The 27,165-nt window shown below is 42.7% G+C and overlaps 1 protein-coding gene across 3 annotated transcripts in view; it reads left to right on the top strand.

Moving 5' to 3' along the window:
• slit1a (slit homolog 1a (Drosophila)) overlaps positions 1-27,165 on the top strand; it is an 83,539-nt gene that overhangs the window by 2,851 nt on the left and 53,523 nt on the right. For all 3 annotated transcript variants that reach the window (XR_005615359.1, XM_039621779.1, XM_031758756.2), the window contains exons 2-4: positions 8,591-8,662; positions 10,890-10,961; positions 12,453-12,524. Coding sequence is in view for 2 of the 3 variants with exons in the window: in XM_039621779.1 (XP_039477713.1) it covers positions 8,591-8,662; positions 10,890-10,961; positions 12,453-12,524 (216 nt within the window). In the remaining variant the exon portion in view is untranslated. The remainder of the gene's footprint in view (positions 1-8,590; positions 8,663-10,889; positions 10,962-12,452; positions 12,525-27,165) is intronic.

A 27,165-nucleotide genomic window follows, 5' to 3' on the forward strand; every position in this document is an offset into this window, starting at 1 on the left:
TCCTTGCCTCTCTTCCCCTTCTCTCTTGGCCTTTTATCAGGCAACACTGAGAGAAAATCTCCATCTGTAATGCTGATTAAATTGGCTGGCGCACAGTAAAGGATCTTAGTTAAGCTTTTTGTTTGACAGGTATGAAATTAAACTCTTCTCTCTCCTTGTTTTGTCTTCTTAACAGCCCCGCTCTTTAGTTCGAGTGCGTGTCCCATCTGTGAATGAGTTGATTTGAAAAAGGGGAGGAGCTGCGCGTGTTTTTGCGAGTGTATGTGTGTGTGTGTGTTTGCCTTCATCTAACTGCAAAACGTCTGTGCACTGATTATGTATTTTCTGTGCCAGAAGATACCTTGTACTGAGATGCGGGGGCATGTTGGAGCTCCTCCAGAGTAGAGGAGTTGGAGGCTGCACACCATATGTGTGTGTTTGTGTGTCTGTTGTGCAAGCCTGGATAAATCTGATGTTCGCTTTAGTTTGTGCATAAACCACAGCATGTGCTTCCATGTGTGTATGTGCACACAAGCAGAGAATAAGCAATAGCTAGATGAAAACACATGAGGATTAGTAGTGGTTGAAGATGAGCAGCCCGGTCGCTTTGATAACCACATCTATGCATTTTGGGGTTGGAGGTGGTAGGCGTGTGTGCCTGTGCCAGGGAATGCCTGTAGTGTTTCTGGCATCACCACATAGCTGGTACAACTGACAGCTCACTGGCCACCTGATCCATAATTTACCCTGACAAGACTGAACACAGCCTGCCTACTACCTGCCAACACTGGCTGTGTGACTAAAGTGGAGAGAGCAAGATGGAAAAAGACAAAGAAATGGGGGTGAAGGGTGGAGCTGGGGGTTGGATTGAACGCACGATAAGAAGCCAAGCCTGGCACAGTAACTAAAGTGGTAATCACTAATGAAAGGATTACTACACCAGAGCAGTTAAGAGAGATGTAATTCAACCACAAAGCTAATGAATGAATAAACTAGATTATGTTATTTACTATACAGGGCAGAATAGGTCTAGCCCTGAGGCAGACTGAATTTCATTCAGGTCTTTTTTACAGTCTAATATATCCATCCTCATAGCTGGTAATCCCATGAGGAGTGATAATGCCTGGAATGAAGATCATTCAGAGAATGTTTATGCACAGCGGAGCATTGTGAAATTACAGGCCTGGGACTCTGTCATTTCAATTTACTGCCTGTGTAACACAGCTGTGGTCTTTCCTCTTGTACCGAACACTGAGGTGGATGTCCTCTCTCTCTCTCTCGTTCTCTCCATAGCTGCCTTTTGAGCGAGGATTTTGTGAGCTGTAATGTACATGAGGTTTTGCAAGCTATAATTCCTCCTATAGTCCACTGTGCTCTTTCAGTTTCTGTTCTAATAAACAATGAGTCACATTTTTACATTTTGCATACATGTGTAGAAAGTGTGTTGCTTGACTGAGAGCGATGACTGACTCGTAAGCCTCAAAGCCACCAGCTGGGTTACTATACACGCCGCAGGCCCACCGGCCCACTCTCCTAATGAGTACAGCTACTCTGTGGAAGTGTTTAATTGAGCCCACGAGAGCTCGGAAATGACCCTATTGATATAACTTGAGTATACGTGTCTATCAGGAAAACACACCAAAACCAAGGCATGCACTTTTTCACGAGCCTAACATATACAGTGTACATTACTGATTGCTCTGCATGCCTCGCTACGAGGGCCGGTTTCTCAGAAGACCTTGAAAATCAAATTTGGAAAATCCACCTAGATCACCTTTCATCTCTCAGAAGACCATCTTTCCTTTTAACCCTACTGACTAGCCAGTAAGAAGCAGGAAAGTGGAGGGGTGGGTGATGTGTGTTCGTGTGTAAAATGCGCATCAGTGAACACTCTGCTGATATTGTGGATATGCCTTCATAATAATCCACATTTCACGCTGCTCGAGACACTTCTGTTTGAGAGAAGTCTGTGAGCAAATTATGGGCAGCGTTCCACATGAGCTTGACATCTGCACTGGTCTGCACATTAATTAGATCAATATGGCGCAGGACCGCAACATTAGAGCTTCGATATTTATCAAGTTGTTCATTTTGTAATTCTAAATAAATAATGCATCTATTAAAAATAAATAAAAAAATGAATCCACACCTTTAGAACTAATATTTTAAAATTAAATATGAGACTAAGTTATTTAGAGCTTCAACTCACAGCTGTTTCTTTCTCAATTTATTTATTATTCCATTTTATTGTCTATCAAATATCAGAGAACTGAAGAAAAATCCTCACATTTGCACAGCTGCAAGCCGTCAGCTTTTGGTAACCGTCTGAAACGAGTAAACGATCAAAACGATGATGGATTTTCTTTTGAAAATATTTAAAATGGCTATGTTTTTGCAGTGGGGGTTATCCATTTGTTGATAGGCTAACCTCTGCAAAGAGCTGGAGGAATGCTGATATCAGTGTGCTCTGCGGGGGTGAGACTCATACGTATGGCAAGTCTTTATTCTTCGAGGCCATCAGATTTAAACACATATGCTGCGTCCATCAAATTACCAGTCAGTGCACATCTGTGAGCCAAACATCTTGTCAGTCTTCTGTTTGGAACAAATGAAACATAATAGATGTGGCTGTGCAGCTGTTTCATCCATAGTTTCTAGTCAAAGTACACATTCGTATAGCTTAAAAGCCTTCATACGGCATGCAAAGCCACAACAGAACCTCAGAATCTGTCACTGAACAAACTACGGTTACAGTAAAAACCATGAAAGACCCTTCAGTCTCTGCCTCTACTAGAGCCCCGTGTGTGTTCCTTTTCCAGCCCGTGGCCGTAACACACATTGAAACAGATGTTTAATTGATTCAATTCAGCATGAGAAAGTGCCGTAAGTTATCTATGTTTGATCAGAAGCTGTCTGTATGCTACTTTACCCCCTGGTCTTTTCCCAGGCTCCTTAATTCCATCTCCCAGTCTTTCTCTCCATCTGTAAAATTTTTGCTTAGGGCAGCAACTGCTCTGAACGCCCACCCCCCCCGAAAAAACCCCCCATCATAGTATCTTCTTGCCAGGAATGCTGTTGTCGTGTGAAGGCCCAGAAAAGAGCAGCAAAAGTCAAATGTTTGGGTTTGAGTCCTTGACTTTTACCTGTAGCAAGACAGGATGCAGGAGACCGTACTGTGGTCAAGGCTATGAGAAGGAGCTGTGTGTGTGTTTCTGTGTGTGTATGACGGCAATGCATGTGTGAGATACGCTTGATGTTTAACTTTCCTATCAGTAATCTTGCTCCTGGGGCCTGAATGAGCAGAATGAAAACTGTAAATAGCCCTTGAGGAGCCCAGGAGCCAGGAAAACACACTCAGACGGTCTTTACGCGCTGACTGCACACACAGGCAGACTTACACGATTACTGACGCACACACATACACACACACACACACTAAAAATGTACAGTTAAAGGCCTTAACTGCTTGTCTGAAAGCCACATTTCAATAGAGGGAATGTTTTGTTCAAGTTGAGCAGAAATCTGACCTCTTACTGTGGACAGAAGTGTTCCAGTTGGGTTTAAGAGTGTATTATTTTGGTCATGGTGGTCTTTCTTCCTTTCCTTCTCATTCTCACAGTCTTTCAGTATGAGACTGTTGTGTGCCCAGTCGACTGGTTACGTACCCCGTTTGACCATCTAGTATGTAGGTCACTTTCTTCTTGTAGTCTACCAGCCATTTAGGCCTCATTTCTCCACTGACATTTCCCAGACAGCCCGTCAGCTCTTCACAGCTCCCATGGCTAACAGCAACCCTCCGCCACACTGCTTCACACCGTCGGTTTTCGACAGCTAACAACGCCGTCAGAGTAGTTTTCTCCTTTTTCTGTCTCACAGTGACTGTCTTTCTTCCCCTGCTGTCTCCACCTGCGTGTTTTACGGCTGTCGAGCCCATATGCTGCCAAGTCTGCGGGAAGAGGAATGCTTTGCTTCTTCACAGCTTCTCAACCTGTTCATTCATTAGTATGTGTGCTCAGCGGTCTGGTCAAAGAGCATCATCAGTGTGTGATTGTGGTTAATGAGCATCCACATTTTAGGCTGTGGGACCTCAAGCTTGTGTTCATCAGATTGTTTCCACAAGAGGAGTTTGGACAGCGCTATGCCACCAATCCTCAATCAGCTGGCTTCTGTCCTCCCTGCCAGGCTAAAGCTGTCCAGGACAAATGGTCCTGTGGCGCTTACAGCAGCGATACAGAATGACTGCAGTTTTCATTTGCGGAAATACTTTTGCTAGCCTGTTAGTAAAATTTGTGCCTGTAAGTATACGACTGTTAAAATGAACCACCTTCCTCAGACTCTAACACCAGCAATGGGACTGTGATTATTATAGTGAACTTAAACTTATTAACAACTAATAGTAGGTGTGAAAAAAGGAAAACAAACAAAGTTATATCACGTAGTTTATGTAGTTTAAAAAAACTTAATTAAAATAATAAAAAATAAATAAGTTTTTTATTTAAATAAAAAATGTGAAGAAAAAAACTTCAATTTGGTCAAATTTTTCAACAAAACATGCTTATCAAGGCTTGATTAAAAAAAATTTCTTTTTTTAAACTTGGATATCTATTGCTATGTTAATATCATAGTTTTTTTTCTGAACTTTACAAAAATATCCCCACAATATGACCATGAACATCACTAAAACTAACACTGAAATTAATGAAAAATAAATTAAAATAAGCCCAAAGTGTGGCAGCTGAAATTGTCAAACTCAATGCCAATTTGATTGGAGAAAAAAATAAGACAAATGCGTCTTAATTGTTTGTCATAAAAACTAAGAGGCTTTAAAAAAAATATTGAAACAATAAAAACAATAACATCAATGACAACACTATTTCTAAGTTGCCTGATAAAAAAAAAAAGAAGATTCTCTTAGGTGGTCAAAAAAAGAGATACTATTTTTAAGCTCTCTGAGGTACTGCTGTTTTTTCTGGTGATACAAATAATTGTGTTATCCAGCTAAATTAACAGGCTATTAACAATACAGATGGGCAGAACTGATTTGTTACCTAGCCTCCACATAGCTGCTAGCTGCTAGCTTAATGACGACAGATGGCTAATGTGGCTAATCAGATAATTGCTAACAGTTTAACAGCTAGCATTAACATGGGTACTGGCTAGATTAACATTTATGATAACTTTTTAACACCTGAATGTTGTTGGCATGACCTCTGACCTCTTGAAATTTGTCAAAGTGTCAAAATTCAGCCTTGTGAACAGGTGCTACTGACAGGAGGGGCTGTGTGCCTGCCATTCTGCAGTACTGTGTGAAGTTGCGTGTCAGCTGGAGGAGCCAAACAACACGCTGCTGGTATTAACACTGCTGCAAATGAGCGTCTAATCCTTTTCAGTAGTGATTTGTATTGTTTTTTTTGACAACCCTAGTAGCAGTAATATGGTTTCTGAATGGACTGATTAACAAAACCTGTGAGATGTGGGAACTCTAAATGGAGTTGTTTGCCTTATCCTGCTTTGTTTTAAGTAACTGTCTCATCATAATGACTCATTTGCTAGCCAGTGGTTCTATGTTTGTTTTTGTTTTGAAGAGTTTCTGGCATAAATCGATTCTGCTGCTGAAAATCTCTCCAGCCAACAGTAGTTTCTCCTGTGACCATTTAGTTGTGATTTGGCTCTGACCTGAACACAATTGCCTGTCCCAGTGGTGCTGTTCGTATACACGTCAGTGGGAGTGGTTCAATGCATTCTTTGGTCCCATATATTGAAATTGTAGTTGTATATGTGTGTAAGAAAAAGAGCACATGTGGATCAATCTGTGAGAAAACTTCAGTGAGCCACTGTGCTTGCTTATTCTCTGACTTGGAGTTTCATTTCACATAATGTGGCTCAAAATGAAACAGGTCAGAAAAAGGCTCAGCAGAGGGACCCCAGCAGCTGGCAGATATAAACGTAATGGGTTTTTCAGCATTGTAGCAGTGTTTCAAGCTCCTTTGAATTTATAGAGATACAGGGCAATGGAGCATAGCTGCCACATGTCCACCCCAGGGAAGGTGCACCAGGAAATACTCTCAGGCATCAATCTGCTTGGGACAGAAGATGAAGACGGATTAGATTGTGATGTCATAAATCCGTTTTCTCCTCAGGAAGTGTGTCAGCATTGGGAATTCTTACAGAATTTCCAGAGGGTGGAATGGATTTGACTGAGACTGGGAAGTGGAAATCTTTTTACTGTAGGAACTCGGTCTGATACCTAATAATTTTCAGCCTCTAAAGTAATACTGCGGTACTGTAATGTGAAATCCCGCACAAAGTCAGTATCAGAAAACATCTGTATATGGAGGGAGTTAATATGCCTTTGCTGCAGTGCCAAAAGCCATTGCTTAGCTCTCTTTGATTGGAAAACAAAGGAAACAGCAATGACTGATACTGTAGCTAATAAACAGCAGACTTTTCCTTGAACTGGCACTAAATCTGACTTTGGCATACTGTGCCATTATTTAGATGTGGAATAAACACAGAGACAAGCAATGCTGAATCCAGAGTCATGGCTTAATCACGTCTGCAGGGCGTATTCTGCAATCTTTCTGTAGATCTGAACAACGTGACCATTTGTATACCGCTGTTCCTTATGTGTTTGTCTTTCTTTTACATACCATAGCTACTCCCTCCTTAAACAGAAATGGATGGGAATGCCAGAAGACTTTACAACAACCGGACGTCCAAAAATCAGGCACACACACTGCCCAGTACATATATTTTTGAAATTCATGCTTAGGACAATGCAAGAAATATGCAATCTTACAGCTCAGTGTGGCACTGAACTGTCAAGGATTATGTCAATACAGCATCAATAAGTCATCTGTCCTTGAAGAAGATGAGCTAAGGTGGAAAGATTAATGTCGGGACAACTTTAAAAGACCTGACTGTCATTTGAGCAATTTCAAGGACTTTGTAAAAAATTGCTTGATGTTTTCAAAATGTCAATCATAAAGGTCAGCCTGTGTCATAAACAGTATGAATCCATGGATTTATCCTGACTAAACACTATAGCCTGCTGGTGGCATTTGAGCATTGCCTAAATGTCACTGCTTTGCTGAGCAGGTGTGTCCTTTAAGATGGCACTTCCTGTGGGATACTGCAGCATTTGAAGATGTTTCCAGAAAGAGTTCGTTTAGTCCAGCCACCCAATATCAAACAATATAAGAAGATTTTGAAATGTTTTATAACAGCTTACATGCAGATATTTGACAGGCTTCTGATTATATAACAAAACAAAACTTCATTGCTAAGCGGGAAAAGCATTTGTTTTCCGTATATTTGTTGTGTCACCCCTCTCTTTAATAACCCCCATATCTTTGTCTCTTAGTCTTTCTTATTTAATGTTGTCAGGGTGTCATCAGCGATGACCACCCTGAAGATAAGACACTGGAAATCCAAAAATGCATGTGTGTGGGTGTATGCGCCTATCCTCGTAAGCACCTGTAATGAGCTCCACATGTGTGTGTATCAGAGCCCAGGCTAATGAAGCCCAGTCCATTATTTATTTTCCTGTGGTCCTGTCGCTTCGCCTGTCGATGCACCTGTGTATACACGCACACACATCCACCATCTGTCTATAATGACCGTTCTCGTTCGTACCGCATAGCACTACGGTCCCTCGAGTGGTCATTAGACGAGAGAGCGAGAGAGTTGCTGAGGAAGGGAGAGCAGTGGTTTCGGTGTAGATTTGGAACTAGTTTTTTGGTTTTACTTTGGGAAGGAGTGCCTGGGGGTCAGTGTAGGGTGGACACATAATGCTCAGAAAGTTAATAGAACACACAAAGTGTGTGTTTTGATTACTCTCACTGCCTTCCAGGCTTATATGATTTGCTTTGCCTGCTTTGTTTGTCCCTCTGTCAGGAGAATACAATCTGCTATTGAGGTTTGAAGTAAATCTTACATTTACACAAACCAGAGGTCAACAAATCCACCAAACAACCTTGGGTGTTGGAGTCAAGTTCATCTGGTTAGGACTTGAAAACAAACCTCAAATTCAAATCACTTCTTCAATTACTTGATTTCCTGTTTATTTGCAGCAATGGCCAGCTCCCAGCAGGGAGCTGCTCCCATTATATCCAAAGCACTTAGCTTTCTGGCCTTGTGGCCCTACCCAAATCCCCTGTGCTGGCTCCTGCTAATCCCCACCGATTGTAGAAGGACATGGCAGACAGAGAGGGAAGGGGTGGGGGGCGGTGTTCGGTTGGAGGAGGCTGGAACAGAAAGACAAACAGGCAGCTCAAATGTGGCTTTAAAGGACGTCTTAATATCTCCCAACAGAGTTGGAACTTAGCTTGAACTTCCTTTTAGCACCTAGAGCCTCCTTGATTCTTTCCAACAACAAAAAAACCCACTAGCTTTTAAAGAAGATCTCAACATTTATTATACCAGGATTATGTTTTAGTAAAAACCTAAGTGCACTGTTTGTGTGTGTGTCACTTTTGTCAGAAGTGCGCAGTTGTTTTAATCCCTCAAGTGTGACAGCCTCTATGCTGCTATGCGCTCATTAAGCTATTACAGAATAGTTTCAGAGGTAAAATTTAATTATTAATTTTTGTTTGCATCCTTCCCTTTGCAGGGAGCTGAATGGGAATAACCTCACACGAATCACTAAGAGTGACTTCGCTGGACTGAAGTACCTCAGAGTTTTGTAAGTACTCACCTTCTGTTTATGTGCAGTAATGAACTGTTTGTACAGTAGGAGTATCTGTGGAGCATGTTGGTGGCTGAGATTATCTAGCCATGCATATCTGAATTGTATCTACCCTAGCAGTTTGCAGCTATACTGACTTTCTGCTGATATTAGCATAAACCCACTGAAGTGGCAATGCATTCATCAAGAGTCCTACTCCAAAGTACATTAAGCTCCTGAGTGACTGCAACCACTGATGTAATGGACTTCTCTCTCACTGTATTCTGCCTGTTGTAGTTGCACTTTACCGTCCCTTAGACACACACATGCTCACTTGCCCTCTGTTCCCTCACATCAGCACGTAATGTGCACACAAGCGCCAGTCCTAAATGGGCTCTCAACACAGCTAACACATTCAGGTGAAGTCATCAATTCCCTCTCCTGTGAAATTAAACAGCACTTGTGACTTCGGGTAATAAAGTAGTTATAAAAGTTTCTCTGTGTGTATGTGCATGCAAACTGGTAAGCACTGCTCTAGGTGTTAAAAATGCTGCTAAAGGGGAAGCGCTGTAGACCCGAACATGTTTTAAATGTAACATGATCTCGGCATAATTCCTATTACCCTGCAAAGTCTGACTGTTTTCAATCCTCATGGTTACTCGCCCATCCCCCCTGCCCATTTTTTTCCCTACATCAAGTCTCTTGGTCCCACCGTTTCTCATCCCGTCTTGTCTTCCTAAGCATGCCCCTTTTTCTGCACCACCTCCTACCCTCATGTGGAGGTTAAATGCCTTCGTGTCGACAGCTTGCTTGTAGCAAGTAAGAAGGAAACAACTTGCAGGGCTACCAAAAACAGAACTTCCCTTGCTGTTAAGCTTGTGATCCACTCTCACAGCCACAGTAAGGCACACATACACACACACAGAGGATTTCCTTCCATATACACGAAGCATGATAAACAAAATGCTGGTACATAGAAAGTCTGTGTGTTCAACAAAAAAAAGTGTCTACATGTGTTGGCTTTGTGGGGCAACAGCAGGTTGACCTCTGATCCTGCCCTCAGAAGGAGGAAGAAAAGGAGCAGAAGTTTATCTTTACACTCAGCTGCCATCTCTTCTGTCAGTCTAAAATCAACACAGCTGATTTACATCCACCTATCCGAGTGCTTGGCTCTTCAAAATCTGCAGTGTGTCTGTTCTGTGATGAAATGCAGAGTAATAAAGGAACAATCAACAAAAAGTAGATAGCAAAATAGATCAGAGAAATTGAAGGTTATGTACCCGCAGGTTGCCTCAAAAAAAGAAAAAAAAAAGTTTTCTCAATTCAAAAGTACTCATCACATTTTTTCCGCTTCCATCTAAATTCATGAGAAAGAGATCTGAGATGAATTGCACGTTTCTCTCCATGTTTATGGAGTGTGAAAAGTGATTAGCATTTATATTCGATGGAGAGGAAGCCCAGACTGCTGAGTTGCAGTGCGCCATGGCCTCACAGGAGACATGAGAGGTTACCTTCAACACAGAACAGTTGTGTATGTAATGAAGGAGAGCGCTTGTTGCTTCTAAAGCTGCTGGACACTTTTCTCTGCTTCCTGATTTTGTGTTATTGTAACACTTCCAAAACTATCTAAGCCCCTTTTTTGTGTGTTAGCTTTGGCATTGTACTTGAGCAAGGGATGTGTTCCAACTTGTGTGCATGGATTCTGTGTTTGTGTGCATCCATGTTTGCTTGTTTATGTCTAATAGCCTTGATGTGGTGCCTAAAAACTCTGATATGGTACAGCTATGCTGTTTCACAGGCGCACGCACACACACACGCACGTCCCGCTTGCCCTTGATTCAGTCAGATGTCAAAAACTTGGAGCTCACCTCACACTTTCTGACCCCCTGCATACTTTTCGTCTCTTCTCCACCCAGCTACTACACTCAGTGGACCACACTAGAGCACCAGACACACACTTTCTGAACCACCTTGGAAACTTTCCTGGCTGCTATCCCTCCTCCTTTTGCCAAGATTCCCAGTGCCCCTCAGTCCACACCACTGCCCTCTGTGTGTGTGTGTGTGTGTATGTGGAAGAGAAGTGTTGAATATACTGCACCCTACTTGAATATATAAATACTGTACATACTGCAAAATCCCTTGCCCCCTAAACCCTAAAGCCAAGCCCATTACACAATTCTAAAGCCAGAGTGACCCCCTACAGACTTTAACGTGACATCACTTCTCGTTCCCTTCTTTTCTGCAGGCAGCTGGTGGAGAATCAGATTACTGTGATTGAGCGTGGGGCCTTTGATGACATGAAGGAGCTGGAAAGACTGTGAGTATGACCAATGGTTGTCTTTAGATAGCCTGAACACACTTAAACTTTAAATGAAAATCCCATCCTTATACTCATGTGTTTTCACTCTCTGTATTTGTTGGGGGTAATGAGACTAACAGGAATGATACATAAAATCTTGCGAAATCAAGTGTGTGGCACTATCCTGGCCTTTCATTGTGGTTGGATGGTGCTAAGAGGGTACGGTGTGGGCTGCGAGTATTTTTATTAGCTCTGCCTGACAGGAATGCCCTCAGTGGGATATGTGGGCTTAAAAGGCCTCCCCCACCGCAGACCCTGGCTCATCTGGACAGCACCAGGACTCCTTGACAGCTTGTAAACTCGCCGGGAAAACACACAGACAAACGCAATCAACCACTCCTTAACCCGCTCATTAGTAAATCAATAGTGCTAGCCACATGGAAACCTGCACAGCAGATGACTTTATGGACCACGCCATAATGCAGACATAGTGGTTAACTTATAAAAGACTTTCCCCTGATCTGAAACCCACATTAACAGTCTATGTTACCAAACTTGAGACCACGCACAGCTTGCCTTTCCTCCTCCTCCTCCATATTCAACTGATCCCAAACATTGGGTAGACATTTCCATGTGCCAGACCAATGTGGAAATTGAGTGGCTCGTTTCTTTAATGTTTAAAAGCCACTAACCCACCAGCAGGTACAGTTCAGTGTGAACGAAGCAGCAGCAGACCATTAATGTCCATTATGCACTAAATTTCCCTCTCAGCTGGCCGAACACTCTTCTCAGTGTATACAGTGTGTGGCACAAGTCCTAACATCTGTCTGAATTTGTCTGAAGGCATGGCAGTGGCCTGCCTCTCACATTTGCAGCGTCTCTGTGCCGCAGTCCTTGCATTCGCTCCCATGGGCCTCAAATGGGCCATTCAAAAAGGAGAGAGTTGTGGTTTTCAACAGATTAGCAACAGTCTGTTCTCCATTGACTTAATTGTTGTATTTGCATAAAGCCTGCCAGTCTTAGATGTTAGCTGTTTGACGTGGCGTCTCTTGCCAACCACCACTCCTCTCAGTGTGTCCTTGGGCTTGAATAAGCTCATCCATTCCTCTTAATTTTATTTAGAAACATCTTTTTTCGATAGATCGTCCCGAATAAAATGTTTTAGTTCCTATAATTGAATGGATATGATTCACTTTTTAAAAAATTGGAATGTTGCTATTTTGTTGTTCTGGGGAAAGTCAACAGAATGCTGTTTTGCAAGGCAAAACAAAGTAATTTAACTGCGTAGCGATAATTTACGGCACTGTCTCTGACTAGCAGTTTCAATTCCCCCGAACTTTCAGTTGGATATTTATGTGACATGCAGAGCACACTGAAACACAATAGCCTGTGGCTAAGCCGATTCTACGGGAGCTAGAAGAAATTATTCACAGCCTACACATTCAAGGACACACATGCATAGACACACACACACAATCACTGGTTGATCATACGTTTTCCTTGCTGCAGGCGGCTGAACCGTAATCAACTGCAGCAGCTTCCTGAGTTGCTGTTTCAGAAGAACCCTGGCCTGTCTCGACTGTAAGTACATTCGCTTTTTTATTAATTTACCTCTTCTTCTCTGTCAGCGCACACTATGCAAACCACCAAAGATGGCTCAGTTAGGCAAGTCTGGTGAATTCTGGCTTTGGTTTGATTACATATAAACACAATTAAAGTACAAATAGATTTCAATTGCACTTGCTGAAATACACATCAGAACTCTTTCTTGTTGACCGTAAGGCAAAATGAACTGGGTGAGAAGAATGGACATCTAAACTAGTTGGCTTCATAGCTACATTAATGGATTTATAAGCAGTAATAACTTGCACATTAATTTGCAATTTGTCTGTGACGCAGTTTTGAAATTCCTAATCCGGAAGAACGGTCCTTTGTGGGACAGCTTCTGCAGCTCACAGCACAGATCCTGCTCTTTTAAATGGCAAAGATAACTTAGCATTCCAAATTAAAGTCACTATGCCGACAATGCTTGCTGCCTCAAGTGTAACAGCTCTTTTGCACATATGGAAAAAATCGTGGTTGTACTTTGGCTCTCTCATCGTGTGGGTTTGTCTGAAAAATAACATAAAAGTGTCTGAATGACAGAATGGCACCAGTTTAAGAGCTGGATGAAGCCAGCAATGTTACGTATCCTGTGTCTGAAAAGGGCTTCAGACTGTCTGCAAGAAGATCCAGGGGTGACAGAGATTTGATCAGGCTGGAGCTAAGGGACAAATTAGACTGTGAAACTAAGTCCAGGTGAAAGGATGGCTTTGTTACTTAATGAGATTGTTTTATGTCATGCGAGCATGCTCCACCTTCATCATATGAATGGTGAAGGTGGAGCACACTTTCGTTTGCTTCTTGTTAAGACCGGTCCCATTCAGTCACACACCCACGCATCCTTCCACTCATGCACCTCATGCAGTGAGACGATCCCACAGTAATGCTTAACTTTTATTCCCATCTACAAAGAGGCTCTATGTTTCTTTTTCTTTCTTTGGTATAATCAGTGTCCCTGTTGCTAACTGATCATTGGAGCCCCTATTATTCGCGTTCAGATTACCTGGAGCATCTGGGAATAATGAAACAGTGGGACATGGAAAAATCATTTCCCTTCCTTCTATACTCATAGTGGTACTACTAACCCATGATCCTGGCCTTAGCCCTCCATCTGTTTATATTGCGTTTGATGTTTAACACCATCTTGAATCTATCTGTCGCTTCCTTGCAACTATCTCCCCACGTCACCTATCATTATGCCCAAACCAGCCGCTGGGAATTTAAGGCCTCCTCTTTTGGTACAAGGCTGGTTGTCTTGTTGTTTGCTCACACTGAGCAGCACTGAGTTGTGTGTCTAGTAGACTAAGAGCAGACCAAGGCCTCTCAGACCAGCCGATGGCCTTGAACCAGTGTGATTGGTCCATCTGGAGCAGCTGGCGTAGCCAGCAGCCAAAGGATTGTGCTAACACATCCAGTCTAACTTCATGGTCATTATTCTAAACCTATCACTGAGTTCTCAGCCATGTTCTGGAGAGTGAGACTTTGTTTAACATTGCTTAATCGATTCGCTATGTGTCTGTGTATACACTCATTTGTTCTTTATCCTTGGTTAGACAAAAGAGAACAGCAATTGACCTTGAGGCTTTTCAGGTGTGGAAGTGCCTGACATTTTTTAACAGTTAAAACAAATCCAAGGCCAAGGAATCAGCAATAATTCAATCTTTGTGAAAGACTTCTGGTCCTTGTTAAAAAAAAATTTGGGCTAGTAACGTGGGATCAGGAGCAGCAGTAGAAGACAAAGATTTTTTTTTTCCTAAGGTGTTTCTCAACTCCTGAGTGGTGTTCCCGACCACACCATGGGTTCTGGTTGCAGTTGGATGCGGTTGGGTTACAGCCTTGTCTCGCTCCCGCCAGCAGCTTTTAATGGACTTAAAAGGTCCTCATCTCCCAGAGGAAGACTTTCACTGCTATGTCATGTGTGCATTTATGTGTGTTTCTGAGGACGACAGAGAAAGAGAGGGAGAGAGCTCAACAGACAAAGAGAGTCTGTGGTTGCGTATGTATTTGTGTGCGAGTCTTTGCACTTGCTCAAAGAGCTCACTGGGGCTTGTTAGGGTCTGCCTTTATGATCCCAGCAAAAGAGGTTAATGTGAAAGCCCGCTGCCCTCAGGTGTAGCACAAACCCAGATGGTTTCTCTTCTCTTGGAAGCAGGATTAATTGCTCCCCTTCTGCTTTTCTATACTTTTACGCTCTTGCTGTCTTTTTTGCTCTACTCTTTTTTTTATTATTCTCTTTGCTCATTCTAGAGTGAGGGTTTTAAGGAAAGCTTGTATAACAAAGTGGCCATTTGTCTTAGACACCCTGCTGAGAGGACAAACAGAGCGAAGGGCAAAAGGGGGTAGAGGAGCGAGGGATAGCAGATGAGATTGTCGCTCTCATTAAACTTTAGAGGAAAAGCTACCGGGTTAATAAAAGGCTGTTGGTTAAATGAGCAGTGTAGTGTTGTTTTGTGGGAAGTTTTTAAACACTTGATCCCATGGAGTCATTACGTTAACGGGGTAATGAGTTTGCACTGCAAAGGGAAGATGAATTAATCCAAGCGCCCTTGCTAGAACACATTTTTAAAGAGCTCTAGTAAAGCCTACTGTAAAAGAAAGAAATATTTAGCATTTAGAAATAACTGGATTTTATCTTGTACTATAATTCTGCTAAAGCGTCAAAGCTAATAGGTTTAAGGTGTATAATGTGTCTTGGTTCATTTAAAAAACAGAGAACTGCACAGGTGGATTTTCCAGAGCTACGTACTTTCTCTTGTGAGAGCCAAACTCTTTATACAGACCCCCGCTACACTGCCTCCTATCTTTTCCCATGCCTCAGAGATCCTGGAGACACTGATGCATGGGGGAAATAGGAAAGATAATTGGAACTGATTAGAGATGATTAGGGAGAGACGGAGTTAGTTAAAGCTGCCTGTGATGGATGACCCCTACAAGACGGCATGGGAACAGTGGCTCGGAGGTGAGAGGCGCTGCGCAGAACATCACTGAACAATAACAGTGAAAATAGAGTTGCATTCATCACTGTTAACGACCTGTTGCCCCCCTCTCACCACCCTTGACTACTCCTTATCCCACTTCCACTGCGCTTCAGATCTGTAATCTACTCATCCATGTTTGTAATTAGTGTGCTTTCGCAGTGGGAGAGCAGGAGGAAGGAAGGACCGCAGGATGGAGGGAAAAAAGTGGCATAGGTGAGCAGAGTCGGGGGCGTGTAGAGCAATTGGTCTGATAGCTGGCCCCAGGGAATAGCATCTGGTTTAGGCTGACGATGGGTGACTGGGGGAGGAGGAGACAAAGGGGTATTTTGAGGTTTTTGAGCAAGCTTATTCGCTTGGGACAGCAACACAGGTTTGTTTAGAGGGGGTGTCGCGTTCGATAATGACAAACTTTTTGTATTATGTTGTGGGTTAAGGAGATAGTCAGGGAAGGTTTTCCCTTGTATATCTCCCCAGGAAAGATGAGGGAGGTGGAGGGATGTGGGAAGGGTGAGGTAGTACCTGCACTACAGGGGAGCTGAGGAAACCCTGGCAAAGGTTTGAAAAAGGGGGTGTGTCTCATCCGTCTTTAAGAAGCTTTTTTACATCCTTCAATTTAATGTTAATGCCTGGCAACGGGTACTCTAATATACACAAACACCAAACGCACACACACACATTCACTGAGATACACAGGCAAATGTGCACACACAAGAGAAAGAAAACTGAGGGAAAATGTAAATAACACTAATTAGACACAAACACTCAGAGAATAACACTATAATTAGATCTGTGTGTGTGGATGGTATGCATACACAAGGGCTTACGTCCTTTCTGTGGCTTTGACTGTAGATAAAAGAGCCGCTTCAGATATGTGTTGATGCAAAGCTGCTTCTTCTGTGTTTGTGTTGGAGGGATGCTGTGTTTTGTGTTTGTTGATTGCTTGATGCTTAGGGAACAGTAGCTCAGAGTGAAAATAAAGAATTATTTAGGGTAGGAAGGCCTTGAATAAAGTGCACTATCATTAAGCCTATAAATCATCTCTCTGTCACAGTATTCCCATTTGTTTTGACTTTGTTACCATTCAGCACATATACACTATTTTCCCCTTTTCATTTGCTTCAGATTGATTGGCTTGTAAACTTACTCCAGTGTTCCAAGACTTTTTGTGCCATAAAGCAAGCAAATTAACTCTTTTGACTTTTGACTTTTTGTGTATGACTGCGTGAAAGACTGAGTTGAATGTGTGTGGGGTTTTTTTCTCTCCTCGTGACCGTTTGTGTTTGTATAATACTGTGCTGTGTAGGCGTCTTTGCATGCATGCATGCATGTGTGTGTGCATCTGGCAGGCTGTTAATGCTTCAAGCTGGTCTTGTTGTTTCCTTCTCTTTGTCTCTTCTGATGAATGACCTGCCTCAGTGTGCTAGGACTCTCTCTCTTCCTTAGAGGACTGTTTGGGCTCCTGCTTGGCAGCAGTCCCCATGGCAACTCATCTTCATCAGAAGGTTTCTGTGCCATCAATGGTAGACATCCTGATTTCTTGACTGTGGTTTGTCTGACACTAAGTAAATAATGACAGCACAGACTTCAGTGAAGCTAGCTTCAGACTTCACACTGTGTATCCATTTCGAAACTTCCGTTCTAGATTTCCATCTAGTATATTGTATACACTATGAAGTTACTTGCACAGTATGTGAATTGTGACAGTATTGTCATTATGGTAGTACGTTTTTATTGAACACACTTAACAAAAATGATTGTAATGTTTGACTGCTATTGTAGCTCTAACTAGTTGTATATGCATCTTGGCCAGCCTCTGACCATGCATGCTATTGAGATCTTCTATGGTGAAAATGACAGTTTAATTTGGACATCCAACTATTTTTTTTTAATCTGCTGCTAATGGTTGTTTTGCTAGCATTTGCATCTCCACCTGACTCACTCAGTTGCCCAAATGGTCTTCGGCAATAGTTCTTTGGGTTTTCTGACAGTGTTTCAAAGTTTTTCTTTGGACATTGGTTCCTTTTTCACTTCATTTTCAGTCCAGTACAGGATGTTATGGCTCATTCAGGCATAGAAAACTTATCTCAAGAGACAAGCCAGCGATCCACCATGCAAAACCATCTGAAAAGCATCTGATTGGCAAGGGTTTCATGTTGAACATAAAAAAACCCCACACACCTCAGTATTATTGAATCAGGGTGACATCATCTTGATAGAGAACAGAACAAAAGGCAGCCAACGTCCAAAGAAGAGTTTTGAATGTCCTTCAAAAAGCCTGGAGAACTATTCCTGGAGAATACTTAAATAAATTAAAAGAAAGCTGGCCCAGTAGAGTTCAGGCTGTGTTGAAGAACCCAGCAAATCTGATGAAGATCCTCATCACTTTCTTTAAAACTGCCAGAAAGAGCATTGACCTTGGCAATGAAAATGCTCTCCAAGGATCCTTTGAGCACTAATAACAAAAGACACATTTTTTCACTATTCATGGAAGAACTCACCTCCTCAACAAAAACCATCAGAGGTGTTTATCTGCATTTCTTTTCCTAATTTGAGTGACGCTAGGTGATATTTTAACTTCAATGCATGGGTGAGGTTTATTTATTTATTTTTTAAGCAGTTTGAAATACCTGACTTGGCGACCAAACTGCCCAGGCCTTAACTTTTTGCCCCCGTCCCTCTTCCTGCCCCTGTCCTTGTCAGATGGTAAAAGTGGCTTTTATGGCTTGTCACTGTTTTCTTTACGAGTCGGACCGTGTGTGAGAGAGAAATGCAGACCAAACCATGTGAGGAGAGCGGAAGCCAAAAGGGGGTAATTTAAAAACCACTCTGCCATCTGAAATATTCACAACCACAGCACAAGAGGAATGAGAAGAGGACGAAAAACAGACAGAAGAAAGACAAAGTTAAAGAACAGAGAGAGAGATGGTCAGAGGTGCAAAGGAGAGCAGCAAAGATGTAGCAAAAGCAGGAGAGAAACAGCGGTGTTTATATTTACTAACGATTTTGTGTCCTTCCTCATGAATAATTGAACAGATGGATTGAGGCTTGTTAAATATTCACACTCAAGCACTGGGACATCAGTGGTCTGTGTGTGTGTGTGTGTGTGTGTGTATGTCCACTGTCTGGTACATGCTGTTCTACATACACACTCATACCATCTCTGATGCTCTAAATATTCATACAAGCAAACATGTGCGCACACACACACACACACACATATACACACATGCGCAAGTTCTTCAGTGGTGACCGTCCAGTCACACACATGCACATTCTTATGCGTATGTGATTGCGTGTGCACGCACATCTTCACACTGGGGACTAGGCTGGTCATTATGAATTGATACGGCATGAATAAGACATCACAGTGTGGTCTAGATCCGTCATGAGTATACACACACGGGGATTTCACTCGCAGAGCTGCAGAAAGAGGCCTCCTCCTCCTCCTCCTCCTCTCTGTGCCGTTGCCGGCAGTTTGCCTCTGTGACGGCTGGCTTCGCCTGGTCCAGATTGGAACTGACGCACAGAGGAGAAAAGGCTACCCTCATGCACACACAAACACACATATATGCACTTACTCCCTGGAATCTTAGAGCAGGGGTTTGAGGAAGTCTGCAGTCCCGTTCCAGGAATAACAACCAATGCAGTGCTCGTTGGGTTGTCCTGCTTGCGGTCATGTTGCTTAGTAGTCATGTGTGTGCAAAATTGGCTCATACAGTCAAGCAGCATGGAGTATGAATGCATCTATCAGAATGAGAAATCCAGCTCATTCATCACAGCAGTAATAGAGTGCAATCTCCCTGCAGAGGGTGTTTCCCTCACTCAGTGCATCTGTCCACCTCGTTACGGTTCATTTCAAGATCTGGGGTTTCGATCAACACTATCAGCTCTGGATCATCATGTGGAAGTGTCGTGTGTGAAGTTTTTAGCAGGAAGACTAGAGTATTTGTGTGTAATCTCTAGTTATGAGCTGTTAGGGTCTGGATGCGAGAGTCTGGTGCTCAGTGTTGGACGTATCCCAAGCAGACCCAAACACCGCCTCTGATCCCATGGGTGGGGAGGGGTGAAGGCGTTCGAAAACCCTTCCTTACATCCTGCAAAGCAGGAAGAAGCATGGAGCTACCCACACATACACACACTGTGCAAACCCACATGCGTACAGTAAATGATTAGTCCAGCCCCATCCTGTGGCCTCAGGCTCAGTCTCTGATTCTGTGATTTTGAAAAGCAGAAACAAACAAACTGCAGGGCAAATTATGCCTTCACACACATACACACACTCACATAGAGACACACACAATCACACAAATGCCACTGCACACATACTTTGCCCACCTCCTGCCGATTTGCTGCTGTAGCAACCAATGCTCTGTGGGGCTTGGACTTGGGCTGTTTACCTTTTCTGAGTAAGCGGAAGACACACAGAGAAAGAAAGAAAGATTTGGAAGGTGAAATAGTTCAAACAGAGCCTCATATTTTATGATCCAGTTGCTTGGAAAAAGGGTGGTATAATAGATGGAAAGAGATTTTTGGATGTTTAGTTTTGTATGCATATATAATTATAGGCTTTGGACACATCCCTTTATCCTGTGGAAGGAGAGACTTGGTTGAACTCCTTCGTATTCCCTGTGGCTATATTTCTCTGTGTTTGTGAATTGTGAGATGTCTCTTTTCTGTCTGTGGTGAGCAGGTCCATTCTCAAGGGTTTTATACTTAGCACACACTCTTTTGTTCTTGAGATGCTACAGGCTAATGAGCTGCTGCTGTTGCATGAAGATGGTTATTTGTGTGCTTTGGGGTTAATGAGGCTAATATGGTGCTAATGGTGATGGATGTAAGCATGCAACAACAGGTTTTCTGGATTGAATTTGATTAAATTTGATTGAGTCTGATTGGCAGTTGTGCACTTATAGGAGAATCAATACAGCCTTCATGTAATTAACCTGTTACATCAGTGTTCGGGTCGTTTCTCAAGAAATGTAATGCATTGTACATTCTTCATTAATAACACAGAGCAATGATGAAAACCAGCCTTAAGAGACTTCATGTTGCCTCTGTGATTTTAATGTGTTTCTACTGTAGAAATAGATGCAGGTATAAACAGAGGTTACAGTGCTACAAGCGTTAATGCTCGTCATTGCCTTTGTTACCTGTTGAAGAACAGGCTCTGGCTGCTGTACTGGGGTCAGCATACACTCAGCTTTAACCTCATTCTGGATTCTTTGCTAGTTTTGTCCTTTCTGTGCAGATGCTTGCAAAACATCGATGTTCTGTTAGCACTGTAATACAGTTACTATCCTGGAGGCAGTCTCCATGCACTCTATCACTGTCCTCTTATCCTTTAGTGCAATAAAAAAGAAGTAATGTTTATATTGCCACCATTTTCCTCATCCCTTCACATTAACTGAAAGCAGCGTTTTATATTGCAAGTGTTCAGGAAGAAAAATGCATTTTTGATACATTTTTTTTAACTTTTCATCTGCCCATCATGCAGATAATTAAAGAACCTTTGGAATCCCAAGCAATGATGTAATTGTAACTGTAATGTGATTACTGAACTTTGTACAGTAATGTAACATTGGTGTTATAGAAAAATATTATGTGACAACAGTAATGAGTTACAAAGTAATCTATTATACCCAACACTGATAAGCATGAACAAAAACAAAATTGACTTGTTTACTTTTGTTTATTATATTTATAAGGACTCATCTGTTTCATTAGTAAAATCCAACCAGAGCTTTCTGTCGTGTACCTCTGTACTCTGTACTTTCGCCTCAGCCATTCTGCTTTCTCACTGAACAAAAGACACTTGTCTGCTTAGGTACACAGACTGCCTACATTCCATTAAAAAGACATATTGAGCAGTGCAGAGCTGGTGAGCATTGCAAGCAGGAAAATATGAATTCCAGTACAAACGCCTATCTGTTTCCAATAGTGGCTCCCTCTTACAGTTCTCTCCTGTTGGTATCGCAGCATGAAGCCGTGATCTCATTAGCCTTGCAATGCATATGTATGCCTATTGTGGATGTATAAATATGTATATATTTGTGAGAAACAGTATGATATTTTGTGCAGTGGGTGTCTTTCCATCTTACCTTTCTCTGGTTTAACAAGAAATCGCTGGGGGATGGAATTGATTCCCCTTCCCTGCTGTTTCAGCCAGGAAAATACATGCACATGCACAAACCTGCCCCGCCCAATCAAAGCTTCCAGAAGTAAGTGTTATATCTGAGATGCAGACAGACCTGTGTGTGTTTATTTGTTGTGTAGCCATACCAATTTTACACCTAAGAGGGTGGAGGGAGGAGAGATACACTGAGTATTGATTGAAAGGGAGGGAGTCACACAGAGATGGAAGTCACATTTGAAAAGCACGGAGGATGAAAGAAAGGAGAACAGTGAAGGAGAAAGCACTGTGTATATATATATGTTTATATTTTCTTATATTTGATTAATTATTTCTGGAACTCGGAAAGTTGATTGTATTCCAGAGTGAACTTTAAATTGTTTTTTTGCGGTAGTTTAAAATCCCTTACTCTCAGATCAAGTGCAGTGCAGCAATTCAATCAAGCATAAAGATGGAGAATGCGGTGAGTTGAAAGAGGGTAAAATGAGTTAGAGGGCAATACAAGGACCTGAAAGTGACGGACAGTGCCTGGGAAGCAATAAATAGTGTGGGGATAGAGTAAGTGGGGTTGGCAGATAATGTGAGAGAAAGGAAAAAAGGCACAGAGAAGAAAGATTGGCCTCATCTGTAGACTTTGAAAGGATTCTCATCTTTTCTCATCTATATGGCTGTGCTGGGAGACAGTGAGCGAGAGGGAACTAAGGGCACCTGCAGTCGAGCATTAGCCAAAAGCCCCATTATCACTTCAAAGCTGGACTTTGCTGAAGGAGGCCTGAGTGACACCGGGGCCCTACAGAGGATGAAACAGTGCACAGAGATAGGAGCAGAAGGCCGCCTTCTCTGTCAGCTTTTTCTTCAATCATCTCCCTGCCCCTTTTGCTGTATCTCACTTCCTCTCTGTCATCTACCATGTCCTACCTTCCTTATCGCTTTCCTTTCCTCTTCCCCTTATTTCCTCCCCCCTGTGATTTCTTCCCAAAGTCTTATCTGTATCTTTAACACCTGGCTGCTTGGATGGCAAGCCCTATAAGAGATCTCTTTCTCTCTTCCATTTCCCCTCCTGGCTGCATTTCTCCATCTTCTCTGGCTTATAAAAGGCCCCGGGAATGGGAGCCCTGATGAGCCCCAGGTTGTGGTAATGAGCTTGCAGCTTTCATGTAGGGATCAAGCCGATGACTGGAGGGGGTGTTGTTGGTACTGGTGTTAGTGAAGTGGATATTACCTCCACGGGATTGTGGCTTGTAGGGTAAAAGAGTAGTGAAGCAACTCCAGCCAAGTGTAGACCTGGAGATTCAAACAGTTCCCACGGAGTCAAGACTGTCCAAAGCCAGACACAGATATAAACACACCACTGTCAAAGAAGGCAGCAAGCCAGGAAAGGCTGTGTAAGTTACAACATTCCAGTATTCCAGTAGTCCAATACATTATTCCAGAGACCTTTACTGATATTTACATGCCAGAGATGTTCAGATACCTCATGCAGGACAAAGGCTTAGGCCTGACAGTGGCAAACACACAAATCCTGGAACATTTTCTGTTACTGCTCCTTGCTTGATTTCTGAGTGTGTCAACATTTCAAGTCTAGAGAAACAAAATTGTGACAAAAGGATATTGGAACAAAGTCTGAAGTTCTTTGATTTGACTTTGCCCAGAAGCAACATCACAATTCCTTAAATCCTTCATGTGCAGCCCTTTAAATCCTTTCAAAATCTATTGTGTGTATGTCTGTGTGTGTGTCAGAGAGAGAGAAAAAGAAAGAGACTGAGCAGTTATGTTTCTATTAATCCGTAATGCCTAGCCACAGGCCATTACCACGCCTTCCCTGTGACACCTTCATTAGGCCCACAGAATGGCCTTACTTCTCTTTTGTAGATTAAGTCTATTTCCTGTCCTCAGCTAATCATAGTTGCTGTGTATTAAAGTTGCAATTGATAATTGTTTTTATTATTTCTTTATTTAGTGTAGCATGTTGTTCTGTCATTCAGGAAACAGTACATTGTTTTCAGGTCCAATATCCAATTTATAATGGTTTAAAAACAGAGAAAGGAAGCATTTTTTAGTTTGTATGAATCAAACATTGTTACTGTGAGAGAGCAGAGGAGCTGTGCCCTGGTTCCACTTCATAAAGATGTTGTAAAAGAGAGAAGATCATTGAAGGTTAACAAAGAGCTTTCACATAAACAAGCTAACAAACTGGCAACCAAAAGTCCTCTGCACATCCTAAACACTCATTTTACTCCATTTGTTTCCCGTCTCTCATTGCTGCCGTGGCTCACTTAAGACTTTTTTTAACCATTCCATTCCATTCGCTTCCGCTCATCCTTTTCAGGGTCGCGGGGGGCGCTGGAGCCTATCCCAGCTGTCATAGGGCGAGAGGCGGGGTACACCCTGGACAGGTCGCCAGTCTGTCGCAGGGCCAACACACAGGGACAGACAACCATTCACACTCACATTCACTGGCACATTCACACCTAGTGGCAATTTAGATTATCCAATTAACCTATCCCCACAAGTTTTAACCATTCATCCAGTAAATTGAAATATCTTTCATTGAAAAATGTGTTTCTTTTGGGTTTGTTGATTGAACTGGAATATCAATCCGATGATCTAAAGAGACCTGTTTCAGGAGAAATATACTTGCTGAAACTTTGGCTGGAGGTAATGGCAGAAACCCAGTCAAGCACTGATATACGATAAATATCACAGTGAAATCATTACAGCTCTGCGGCCTGCTTTCTGAATTGGTTTAAATCTTTCTCATTCCTTTGGCTTTTTATAGTATAGATCTAAATAGTTTCTATGGAGACTGGATAGGCAGAGCGTTCTTATGCTGCAATTTGCCCCCTCGGCAGTCTCACCTTTATTCACCTTCACCTATGTTTCTGGATATAGAAAGCTGGAAAATAGCAACACATCTGTGCTAGCACCCTCACTGCTCAAAGGGCTGAAAAACACAGAGAACTGATAAAAAGATTTATTTACATGAGTAAAGTCAGAATTTTGGAATGTCAGTCAAATCAGTTAAATGACTCTGAGATTTATTATTAGAGTGTAACTGTTATCAGTCCTTCAAAAAAACTGTACATATAAAATGGACTTAACGGCAATGGTGTCACCCACTGTGGTTTCTTCCGTTGCGTTTAGTCTTTTGGAACCGCTCTCAAGTGCAGTCCTCCTTTTGGTTTTAATTTTTAGCCCCAGAGGATGCTGCTGGTCCTAAGTTAGCACGTGTAAAATAACAAAAATGTTTTCAGTGTTTAAAATCAACGCACGAGTCAGTTATGCACCATTTCATTTTTTTAGCTTTAGTCCCAGTGTCTCCTCATACTGTGGGTGAATATTGAGCAAAGGTTTGCGTACCAAAAAAAGTAAGAGATAGTTGTGAGAGTGAGCTGAACAGAGTTGAAGGAAGATGTCCAGTGGGGTTAGAGAAGCACTGCCTTGTTTCCCAGGCAGGCACCCTCTTTGTGACATGGTTAAAGATGTGTCCTAACACCATTCCCATCACCCCTAGTCGCCTCCTCTCCCCACCTTGGCTCCCATCCCTCCATCCCACCCTCAGCCCCCGGAGAATAGCTTGCCCTTTGCTCACGCCATTCCGTCTCCTTGGTGCTCATTGTTCCCTGGTTGCTAGGCAATAGCTGGGGCCTCATTTTGTCACCTTGGATACAGGGGGGAGCCTGGGTATTCGTTATAGGGTCAGGGCTGACCGAGGTGACGTGAAGGTGTGTGCGTCTGTGCGCGACTACGTATGCACACATTGTTGGCCATCAAAGTTTGTGTGTGGGTTCATGTGTGTTTGTGTGTGGGGGTGTGTTTGGTTAAGGGTCAGGCGTGACAGCGCAGATACAATAGGGTGGGGTGTGACCAATCCCTCCTTCACTATTTATTAGCCTATTCAATCACCCACTCCCCTGCTCAGAGCCAGGCTGGACCAGGAGGCAGCCAAGCTGTCCGTCAACAGCAAGGGGGAGGGGCAGCGAGTGGATCCCAGAAAACATAATTAATGTGTAAAACAAGAGCTGCTGCATTGCTCTAAAGGGGAAATTAAGGAAACAAGCAGCCACCGCGACTGCAATTAGGTAGCGCTGAATAGGCCACTGTCTTTGAGTTGTCAGTACTGTTTCAGGCACTCACACCTGCTCTCTCTTTCATCTCTCACCCTCTTCCACTCTCTTTCCCCTTCTCAGTCTTCCCTCTCTTCTAAACAGTGTATTTCTCTCATTCTTTAAAACACACAAGGAGCGGGAGAGCCTTTTTGTCGGTCGGCCTCCTGAGTGCCGATCCTCAATCGTTGAGCTACCCATGGCTGGCTGGCCTTGGAGAGCCCTGGAGTGGCTTTCACGAAGGTCCACTAAACACACACACATGCAAACCTATATTATTGTTGCCGGAGCTTTAGGACTCATCACGAGAGCACGAGTGGTGAAATGAGCAAATCAGGGAGGTGCTTTTTTTAAATGAACCCTTATTCAAATGATTCAACTTTCTACATTTTTATCTTCATAGCGTGTATGACTGTGGCACTAACGGCAAACCTGTTCTTGAATTCATTAGAAAATATCATTAGAAAATCCTAAGCATTTAGATCATCAATCAACAAGTGTTTGGCTCCCAAATTAAGCTTCATTATGGATGACTCACTCTCCATGTTCCACGTCTGTGAGTCATCTGTGTTTTATTTAACTTTAAGCACTTGCTACAGGCAAGCATTTCCTTTTTTTGTTCGTCTTTTGCATTCCCTTTATCTTTTGCTTTTGCATGAAATTGGATCAGAGCTGTCTGTTTTGTCCTGGCAAGAATGCGAGTAGCGACAAACTAGCACCCAGAATGGATTTTGCAATGCACTGCAGAAAAGGTCTGTGGTTGCTGTGCAGAAAAAAAGTATTCCCTCTGGAATCTGTTTTTCTCCTGCTGCGTCTGCATGTGTGTGTTCCAAAACCAACCATGAAGCTAAAATCGTTGCAAATTACTAGCTAAATCGCTGCCTTGTGTTCTTGACACTCATAATGAGTCAGAAGGAATGCAATGTCCTCACCTGAGCTGTAACTGATAGCAGATATAAAGAGGATCTCACATGTCCATGCAGAAAAAAATGGAAGGAAAAAAGCCTGGCAGCGGAGAGGGCATACCTGCACTGCGAGGCAGGGTGTGTCTGGTCTCTCAGGGTTCACCGCTCCGACTAAACCACAGTGGTAATGCAGCGGAAAATGACTCCAGAACCTGGCATATAAACTTAGGATCACTATGATATTGAGAGAGTCGCTCGTGCTTTTTCCAAGCCTCGTACAGTTTCCGGAAGAGTCATTAAGGAATCATTAAGTGAGGGAGCTGAAAGGTTCATATTCATGAAATTCATCAAAACAAGTTAGTGAAAGCAGCCAATGCATTTATTTAGTCGGCCAGCTGAATTCATCCAATGGGCTGCATTGATGTAGTGTTGACCCCGAACCACAGCGTGCACTGTTGTCAGTATGGCTTTGTTGGTAGTGCGGTAACCTTTCTTTGTGCC

Source organism: Oreochromis aureus, linkage group 13 (assembly GCF_013358895.1).
Source record: "Oreochromis aureus strain Israel breed Guangdong linkage group 13, ZZ_aureus, whole genome shotgun sequence".
Lineage (NCBI taxonomy): Eukaryota > Metazoa > Chordata > Actinopteri > Cichliformes > Cichlidae > Oreochromis > Oreochromis aureus.